At 38.8% G+C, this 10,536-nt stretch overlaps 1 protein-coding gene across 1 annotated transcript; it reads left to right on the forward strand.

Moving 5' to 3' along the window:
- The first annotated feature begins 1,247 nt into the window (after positions 1-1,247).
- On the forward strand, positions 1,248-3,077 carry hoxd9a (homeobox D9a). The gene is made up of 2 exons (XM_055031332.1): positions 1,248-1,904; positions 2,295-3,077. The coding sequence occupies exons 1-2, from the start codon at positions 1,325-1,327 to the stop codon at positions 2,537-2,539; spliced, it is 825 nt and encodes a 274-aa protein (XP_054887307.1). The 5' UTR covers positions 1,248-1,324; the 3' UTR covers positions 2,540-3,077.
- Positions 3,078-10,536: the final 7,459 nt, after the last annotated feature.

Below are 10,536 nucleotides of genomic sequence, written 5' to 3' on the forward strand. Positions count from 1 at the left end.
ATGAGACAGGAACGCAAAAAAAAAAATTCTTATTTATTTCCAAATGGACATAAATAACACTCCCCAATAATTAAAACTGTAATAATTAAAATCGCCCGGAAAAGTAAAAATAAAAAATGTAAGGTAAGAACAAAAATAAAGTTCTTCAGATGCGATTTATCGCAGAGAAAATACTTAGGTCTGCTTCTGCATTTGGAATTTAAAAAAAAGCTGAGGCAATGCAAAGAGGCGGGGATTCTGTAATTAAAAAAACACGCTAATGCTTTGATGGTTAATCATGTTTATAACCTAACTAATACGCCATAAACACGGCGTTAGAACGGGTTATATAAAAGAACGAGTTCAGTTGGAATTAGAAAGTTCTGCGTGTCCTCCGAGATATTCACCCTTTTTGTTAAATATTCAAAAATAAATTCACACCTGGCCACAACATGGTAAAAATGCATACATATTTTTTAAATTACAAAAATCCCCAAATTATTATTATTATTTTGTTTTTTTGCAAAATTCATAAACACTACTCAAATGTAGCAATCCAATAACTTTTAATAAAATGACATAATTCTGTGGAATTGGGATAAACATATTTTGCTTCATATCAGCCTAAGAATTAAAATTACATTTAGAAGAAGAAGAAGAAGAAGAAGAAAAAATCTGGTTAACATCTAAACACAGACACAGCCCTTTTGGGGGGAAAAAAGAAGACGTATAATCACACGCACCTCATAAAACATTTATTGATACATTATTGCTCTGCCTTGAATGAATACAATAATTTCAGCCACTGCTATTTCCTCCCTTAGCATGGAAAAACGAAACCAAGCCGTAATATAATAGAGTTCAACATAATGTACTTTTCCTTGCCAAATATTAACAATGCACACACCGCATTGTGAACGGAAACGGCGTCTGCTACTTTACAGCGTGTTATTACATCTCTTTTACGAGGACTTTGTAAGTCTATAAAGAGCTTTACAGGCATTCAGGGTATGTCGGAGCGATATTATAAGAGTATTCTTAGACATATACGGAACAATTCGGATTTATCTGAAATTTAGATTCTTTGATGTCTGATTTCTCAGAATACATATGTTGACTTCCACCGCATTTTGTTTTATGATTTCCTACAATGAAAATCTAAATTAAACCTGATGAAAAAAGGGGGAGGATTTATTCACTGGCTGTATTGGTAAATATGACCACGTGATCTATGCAACCAATCCCTGTAAGATGCAGGCCAGCAAAAATACTATGATTGTTCATAGAGGGAAGCTTCCCGTTAACAGCGCAACCCTTTTTATATGAGTAAGGAAGGGATGGAAAAATGTCTTCCAGCGGCGCTCTCGGTAACTGCTTTGTGGACGCTATGATGGGGCAGGAGCCCGAGGAGATGTACGGAGCTCGCTTCATCCAGCCGCCGCACACCATGACCCCGAGGCCGCCGCCAGGTGCCGGGGACAGCGCAGACTTCTCCTCCTGCAGCTTTTCACCAAAGTCCACCGTGTTCACCCCGTCCTGGTCCTCGATGCACCCTCAGGGACTTTACCACCCCTATGTCCACCATCACCACCACCAGTCCCATCTGCCCGCATCCGACAGCAGATACGTCGGCGTGCGCTCCTGGATGGACCCCATCTCCAACCACGTTTCCTTCGCCGGGTTCCACTCCTCCGGCAGCAGACCGTATGGGACTAAGCCGGAGCTCCTCCTGCCCGGGAAGCCTACAGGCGGGGATCCGCTGGAGGAAAGTGAAGCCGGGAGCGGAGCCGAGGCTCGACCCGTGACCGCGGAGTTCTCCTGTGGAGCTGCAGAGTGTCCGGAAAAGGCGAGCAGGGAGCAGAGTGGGAGCGAGGCTTCGAGTCATGGCGATCCCAAAGACGAAAAGCCACAACAACTTGACCCAAGTAAGTTTAAGAAAAAAAAAATAGAAATAGCTGGTGCTGATTTACAACTAGGAGAACTGGATGAGCTGGGTGTGTAAAACTGGAGGTTTTACTAACCTATAAAAGTGTCTGGGACTATACTGAGGCTGCGTATGGGGGTGGGGGGAAGCCGCCCTGAAAAGGTTATTGCAGGGATCTCTGGTCTTTTCCATGCAATAAAGTCACCCAAATATGATGCGTTAATTCAACAACAATCTTCTCAGGAAGATGAAATTAATTTAATCCCAATTATTGTATATAATATCTACCTGTATTCCGCTTTTAAAAAATGTTCCCGCACTCATCACAAATCCGCTGTTTTAAAACTCAAGCCACATTCGTGATCACCTCATGTTATATCTCCTTTTCTAGATAACCCTGCTGCCAACTGGATCCACGCCCGCTCCACGAGAAAGAAGCGCTGCCCCTACACTAAATATCAGACTTTAGAGCTGGAGAAGGAGTTTCTCTACAACATGTATCTGACAAGGGACCGGCGCTACGAGGTGGCTCGCATACTCAGCTTAACGGAGAGACAAGTGAAGATCTGGTTCCAGAACCGGAGGATGAAGATGAAGAAGATGAACAGAGAGAGAAGCGGCAAGGAGATCATTTAAACTCTTTTTTTTTTTTTGAGGCAAAAAGAAAACCCATCTGAACTCTCTCACAGTAATTTTTTGCAGCCATTTTTTTTTCAAATGGGCCTTTGATTGTCAGTGACAGCATCATCGGACACACATGCATCACATATGAGGAATTTGTCCTGGTGAGATCCAGCACCGGATAACTTCAAGCCATACAAACTGGTTTTCATTTTTGTCAAGCCTCATCAGCTGCACACTGGGAAGTTGAAACGTGCCAGTGTGTGTGTGTGTGTGAGTGTGTGTGTGTGCGAGTGTGTATTTTTCGCCTTTTTTAAGATATGGAGTAAAATATTTCCCCTTGCAGCAAGACATTTTGACTTCTCTGGTTCCGAGCACACACACACACACACAAATGTGATCCCTGCGACAAGGGTTATAAACAATGTTTACAGAAAAAAAAGGTGTGTGCGCGCGCGTGTGTGTACAGCTTCTTTAACTAAGAGGGTGCGATATATTCCCAAAAGGCTTATTCCATATTTATAATTTACATCAATAAAGAAAAATTACATGATTCTAATGTTAGTGATTCGATTTTTTTCCCCATCAAAAACATCCTTCATTGCATTTTTGACATGTAACTCATTGCATTTGTGACAAGATAAGAATGACATATTTTTCTAAAATTAAACATTTTAAGGGTAACTTTTATATAAGTAATAAAGTGTTTATGATGGGGCGAGGGTGTTTTCGACGGATTTCTAATTTATTGTCCAACTTGCACCAGGAATTGCTTTAAAGCAGGAAGAAGCGCGGTCCAATAAAGCTATAGAAATGGCCAGACGTCTGGCCTAAATTAGTTTATGGGGACTGCTCAGTAATTGCACTCGGTTTTTGAAAACCCCCATTAGCTCCTCTTTTGGCTTTTTGCGCGTCTTGCTGACAAATAGAAAGTATAGACACTCTTTTTTTTTTTTTTTTTGTTTCCAGCAGGGGTGTCTGGACGATGAATTGTTTTAAAGGAAATCACCCCCCGAGACCCTCCCCTGGCTTAATGGTCAGGTTTATTCATCAACTGCACTTCCCACCGATGGGAAAAAACTTCACTTTGACTGCACGGAGCGCGCTGCGACCTTTCAATCTGATGGCTCTATTTCGCTCTGAGATGTGAAGCCACGCCAGGTGCCACTCCATCGTCATCATGCGTCGTTTATTTTCAATTGTGAATTTTGGTTCTTAAACTGACTGGCATGCTTATAGGGTCAGCTTCAGCTAAAACTGAGCGCTGAAATAAATAGCTTCAAAATGAATCTTTCATCTTCTTTTGAGACGCTTTAAAGAAGAAAGCTAAGACCGCTAGAGGGCGATGTTGGTCTTTAAGTGCAATTGAATTCTGAGGAGCAACTAATGAAATATCCAGTGTCCTCACACATGCGTCCAGTGATTTACATGGCATGGATGTCCATTCAGACGCAGGTTTGGCACGTTTTTAAAGATGGACACTTAATATCTTCTTTTTATACGTTTATTGTGTTTTTTTTTCTTCTTTTTTTAACGAGAGTAGCTTATTTGGACATCTTTTAACAGAATCCAGACCTCCTCCCTTCCATGTTGCTGGACAATGTCACACAGTTGCACAAAGGAGCAGGCAGTTTTTAATTTGACGGGACAGAAGTCAGCAGGAGTAGCAGGAAGTTCTTATTAATTTCGCATAATAATAATAATAATAATAATAATAATAATAATAATAATAATAATAATAATAATAATAATAATAATTGTCCCAATTACACGTTTTCCTGCACAAGCAAAAAAAAGTGGTTTGTTGTTTTATGGTTGGAGCAGAAGAAAAATACTTAGAGCTCAAAATGATCTTCAACCAATTATGAAACAATATTTTTAAAAACACTATTTATTTATTATGCAAATAGCAGAAACAGAGCTACTGGATGAACAGACACCCACTAGCTCATGTACTTTAATTTTCAAGTCAAAGTTAGAAAACATGTCACTGTCAAATTGAACAGCAGTAATTCAGAGTTATTGGTGCATGATAAAAAGAGTATACAAACTGCTATATTTTATTATCATGGTTGCTATTATATTTCTCTTAATACTGAAAACTGTGCTTGGCTTAGGTATTAATGAAGGAATGATAATTAATCCAAAATATCCCAGCGGGTAACAGTTGTCTATTTTAATTTAAGATGAAAAGCTCGTTGTTTATTTCTACAATGTTAAAATTAGTCTAATTTAAATTATGGTAGCTTATTATGTGTCCTGGATGGTTCCTCGATCTACAGCACCTCAGTGTAAACAAATCATGCCAACCTGGAGAAACAACAAAATCTACAGTAAATAACTACAAACTGCTAAGACAACAACAATGACAAAAAGAAACATCCCCTCTTTTGTAAACAGGGATGACCCAAGTCCTGGTTATATGGGAACCAAGTAACCATATGAGGCTCGAAACCTGCAAAACCCATCAGGGAACTAAAATTGTCTCCCAGATCAAGTTTACAGATGAAATATTTTCTGATTGAATTATGCATTAGTACCCTTGATGTTCAGTTTTGATCTTACCTAGAGCATGTAATATGTTTTCTGTCATTTCCTTTGTTTCTCTAAACAGATTTATGGTGAAGAAGTATATTAACTTTTGCAAATGCTCCCCCACTTACAATGACCTAATCTCCAAAAGTGCTGACAATAACTACAAGCTTCATCTAGATATGGAGGTTATTAGTGGAGATGTGATAACGCCCCATACTTGCACAGTCTTGGGTCACATTTGGTTGTAAGTAAAGCAATTTTACTGTTAAAGCAACAAAAGTTGTTTGCAATAAATGAATAAAAGTTTTCCTGGAAGAGGTTACTATCCAGGATTAAGCTAAATCAAACTCTTCATATAAAATTCATGTAGAAACCAAACCCCTCACTCTTTGTTGTTGAAGTGGTCTAGGGGAAAAAAATAATCAATTCTATGAAAAACACTAGCTTAAAAGAATGACAGCTACACTCAGTCAATTAAAAAAAAAAAATACTCATGAAAGCTTTGAAAGGGCTAACCACATGTTGGCCGCTGATAGTCTTGGGATTGGACATAAAAAAACCAAAACCTAAGTCAAAAGTATTATTCCGATATGATCTTGTGGCATAACTTGAAAGATGGGTCTAATAAAAACGAGTAGGACAAAAATATATGTACACAAACCTCATATGTGAATAAACTCCCCCCTCCCCCCCTTATTCCCTCACTACCCTTCTTAACATACTTTAAGCCGATTTTTTGGTGGATATCCTACAAAAATGAGCTGAATGTACATGTTGAAACAGACCAAATTTAGAGGTCCTTGATTTTGAAATTATTTAATTCTCCAAACTGTTTAACCAAGGTGTGACAAACAAGCAAGCAAACAAACAAACAAACTAACTAACTAACTAAACTAACTAACTAACTAACTAACTAACTAACTAACTAACTAACTAACTAACTAACTAACTAACTAACTAACTAACTAACTAACTAACTAACTAACTAACCTTTAACCTCTCAATTTTTAAAATAAACTAACACAAGGCCACATTGTACCATAACTACTACCGAATTGGAATGAAGAGCCTGACTCTGCATGATGTGTGAAAGTTTAAAGGGGTGGTCATTAAATTGCCCATAATCCACCCCATGTCTCTCTCCTTGGTGGAGCTACTAAAAAAACCCCTCGAACTTCGAGGATTACATTGCGTCAACTTCAACTCAGTTCAGTTCATTTTTTCCTAATTGCTAGCTTTTGGTTGGATTTGTTTGGAAACAGAAATCACCAGGCAGCCATCCTCTCAGACAATAAAAACAACCTCCGAGCAATAATCACCTCAAGACAACTCTCTTGCTAAAATAACGCAAATACACCAAATGCCTAAAAACACTGCGACGTATAAATGGAAGTAGGCATTTATAACATTTGCATGGACAAATACAATGCACACACACTACAGAGCTTTGACTGCTTTTGAGCCTGATAGTCATGAGAGTCTCCGATGTTCCAAGTGTCCAAACACAAGCAGCAGACGGCGCCGTCAAAGCACAAGACTAAGACAAATATTAGAACAATCAGAGGACACGCCGAATTGATTCTTTGGCTCTCAGTCTGCAGCCTTGATGTTTTCTAGGTGTCCGTGTGATGAGCGCACCGCCTCTAATGGAGATTTTAAGGTGACTGTCATGGCTGGGCAAAAAAAAAAAAAGAAAAAAGAAATCCTTTGAAATGTCGGCCACATGATTATAATTAAACCCTTTCAGCTCACAATAAAACATCAGTTCCATACTCCAGCATGTGCTGGGGAGATATCTCCAGTCTCAGTTGGTGCAGGCTGTAAAGCAAACAATCGAAGCTGTGGGAGGAAACACTGTTCTGGTTTGCTTTGTTGTGTAACCCGCCGGCTTTGGGCTGAGGCAGGCCAGCAGGAATATAACGCAGCCATTCAAATCGGAGTGCATTATGTAGTGTTGCAGGAATTTTTCTCAGTGTCCCAGTTTCCGAGTCAACACACACACACACACACGCACACACACACACACACACACACACACACACACACACACACACACACACACACACACACACCCACACACACACACACACACACACACACACACACACAGAGAGACAGACTTGGTGTCATGTGCCTGCGCCGATCATGATCGCAGGGTCAGCTATTTCAGTCTGCCGTCCTGCTGCAGCCGTGGATTGAAAATATTCACAGACGTTTTGTGACCAGGCTGGAAGCATTAGCCACTGGAAATGCACGTGTGGAAAACGCTGTTTATTGAAGCTATTAATGACCGGAAGCAAGCCAACGTTTGTGCTTTAACGCAAACAAGCAAACAAAAATGCTTAAAATCCACAACTACACAATGCACTGTCAGTATGTTTATGAATGTTTTCAAAAGTGCGCAGCGTATGTTTTTTGTTGTTGTTGTTTCTTTTTTTTTTTTTGCTTTAAATTAATTTCAGTTAATTTAGTCACCACAAAACACTAATAGGCTACACGACATTTCAAGACCCTTTACGATTAACCACCTCATCTCAAATTAAATCGATTGAATTCATTGTAATACGATCGTAATTATAAACAATACATGAGACACCGTTGATTATGTGGAAATAGACATAGTTGCATTTTCTTTATAAAGCACAATTAAGGTATTTTTTTCTCTAAGAGGCTTACAAACACCTAACAACTGAAATATTGTTCTAAACGAAGAAAACTCGATGTTTGTATTTCAGTTCGTTTTTTTTTTTTTTTTTTTTTTTTTTTTTGTGGTTCAAATCTGCGTAATTGCGCTGAGTTAAACTGCCTCTGCTCATCTATCGTCTCGTTTCCAGCCTACCTGAGTAAATTATATTCGGTTCGTTATATTTCATTTCGATTGAATAGAAGTTGACTCCGAGAAAAAAGCAAAGCCTGGAGCAGTTTTCTGAGGCTGAAAGGAGGTGAAAATAACCCAACGAAGGAATACAGAAACACACTGCGGAAGGATACACACCCAGTTAGTGTAAAATTTGAAGGGGAAAAAAAATCCTGCTTCTCAAGAGTTCTCGGGATCTCAGAGGTGACGCTAGAAAATATGTAGATCGGAATTCAATCAACGAAACGCGCTAGTTTTCATTTCACTAAGTTTGTCGTTCTTTGTTTTATAATGTTCTCATGATATTAGTTTGTGACCCATATCGATTTTAATCTTCTGCCATGTCTTTTTCAGTCCTGGAAGGACTGTAAAGTGGTAAGCATAAATAATAAAATAAAATAAATAAAATAAAAACAAAAACTTAGCTGCCCACAGCCTGTTTAATATGGCATGGGGCCCAGAAAAACAAAAACAAAAACAAAAAAAATTACTAAGGCCTTGCGACCCTCAGGCACCTCCGGTCAACTGATGTTTCCTTCTTACTGGTGTTTGTGGCTTACACATCTAAAAGAATAAGTAAGAATTTTACTCAAATTTTCAAAAGCTATATTGACATCAAAAGTTGTAAAAGAAATAAATAGATTACTTTTAGAAATTAGTAAAATAAATTTAAGTAGTTTCTTAAAATTCAGATGCTTTTGCATTTACTTCTGCTTTTTAGGTGATTACGGATGGATGGATGGATGGATGGATGGATGGATGGATGGATGGATGGATGGATGGATGGATGATGGATGGATGGATGGATGGATGGATGGATGGATGGATGGATGGATGGTGGATGGATGGATGATGGATGGATATCATAAAAAACAACAGTTTGACAATAAAATACCTTATTCTATTCCATTCAATTCAAATTTAATCTATAATCTAATTAAATCTATATGTTAAAAATAAATCAGCTACTGTTTTATGCCTACGTTTTGAAGCCACAGGCTAATTTGCAGGCCTACTCCTGGATTGGACCTTTTCTGATAACAGTTTCCGCTTACATGTCAGCTTCTGTTTTTCATAATTACATCAGTTCTGTCGAACCAGCAGCTCAGTTCGATTATGTCTTGTCCCAGCCCTGTAGTTATCATATTGACGAAAAACACACAATAATAAGTTACTGCTGAGGAAAAAATATGAAATATTTCGTCATTATTTAGATAATAAACACATGTAGGGAAACCGTGTTTCCCTACATGTGTAGGGAAACATTTTCCACTGGGTTATTTTACTATTTGTGCCAGACATTAAAACATGTCAATATATGATCATGATTTCGCTGCACACTGCAGCTTTGTGCGCGTCTCCAGTCTGTTAAAACCGACTCCACAAAGATGGACCAAAGCAATTCGACGATGACGCAAATTCACAGAAAGAAATTCTTGAGAGAAGTTCGTCAGGATGTTGAATTTTGTGCATTCTCCAACTCAACTGAAGATGGAAAGTAGGGAAAGAACAGAGGGGGAGGGGGTGATCTGGTTGTAACATTTTTATTAGCCTTAGGTGTCCAGTAGTGTTGGAGCTGTGCAATTAAATCCATCCACCAAACACCCACCCCCACTTAAGCTGAATGGAAGGGGGAGGAAGCCCATTTCTTTGAAATAATTAAATGAAAAGCAATCCTCACATTCAGCCGATAAAGCTGGACAACATCATTGCTCTGAGGATAACATGCAGTTGTGGAAAAATGTGAAAAATGCGTTTTCTTCGTTAATTTCACCTTTGAAAAAAATATATATGATTCTCTCGAACGCAGGCAAGAGTACAGAAAAATCAAGAGGCTTCTATGTGTCATTTCCATTTAGCTCTATTCTGCTTAGATAGATAAATCTGAACCAATTTCCTGTAATACATCAACCATCGTGTCAATTTGGTTTTGCCGCATCATACGATCTACTGGAGATCAATGGAATCCGCTGCAACATGGCGGCTCTCCGACGTGAGGCGACTCCTGCGTAGGGACAAGAAGTGACAAATATTGAACGTCAATCCATTGTTTTCCATTCATAAAACATGGAACAAATATTGAAAGTCACACAAGTCTCCACGTCCACAAGAAACCACTGATGAAAACACATGCAGGAAACCAGAGCTAGTCTGACAATAAATCCCACAGAGCTGACTCCGGCTGCCACCAAGCTGAACAGGAATGAAATGAAGGAAATTCCTCTTTTTTTTTTTTTTGCAGCTGGCTAGGAATACTCACAAGCATGAGACTGTGGTTCCCTTACTATTGAGCAAGCAAATCTCAAGGGTCAGCAGTGTGAGAATATTCACACGGAATCAGACGTTTACTCTTGTTTTTATGGAAAAGCTGCAAAGAGCGCAATGCGCAAAATGCGCACAGGCCGATTTTTTTCCCCCCTCAAAAAGGCCGAAAGAAATGCGCCTAAACGTTATATGAGAGTGGTCGTTTGTGCTTTGTTCTTTTTTGGAGGGTTATGTTTTTATTAATTAATTAATTATTTTTTTAGAAACAAGTACAAAATAAAATCATATATTTTGTAGGGCTACTCGTTTTGGGGGGATTTCAGCTAAAAATGTATTGTCTGCCTTTTTTATTCTC

Source organism: Poeciliopsis prolifica, unplaced genomic scaffold (assembly GCF_027474105.1).
Source record: "Poeciliopsis prolifica strain line A6 unplaced genomic scaffold, Auburn_PproV2 SCAFFOLD007, whole genome shotgun sequence".
In the NCBI taxonomy this organism is placed as follows: domain Eukaryota; kingdom Metazoa; phylum Chordata; class Actinopteri; order Cyprinodontiformes; family Poeciliidae; genus Poeciliopsis; species Poeciliopsis prolifica.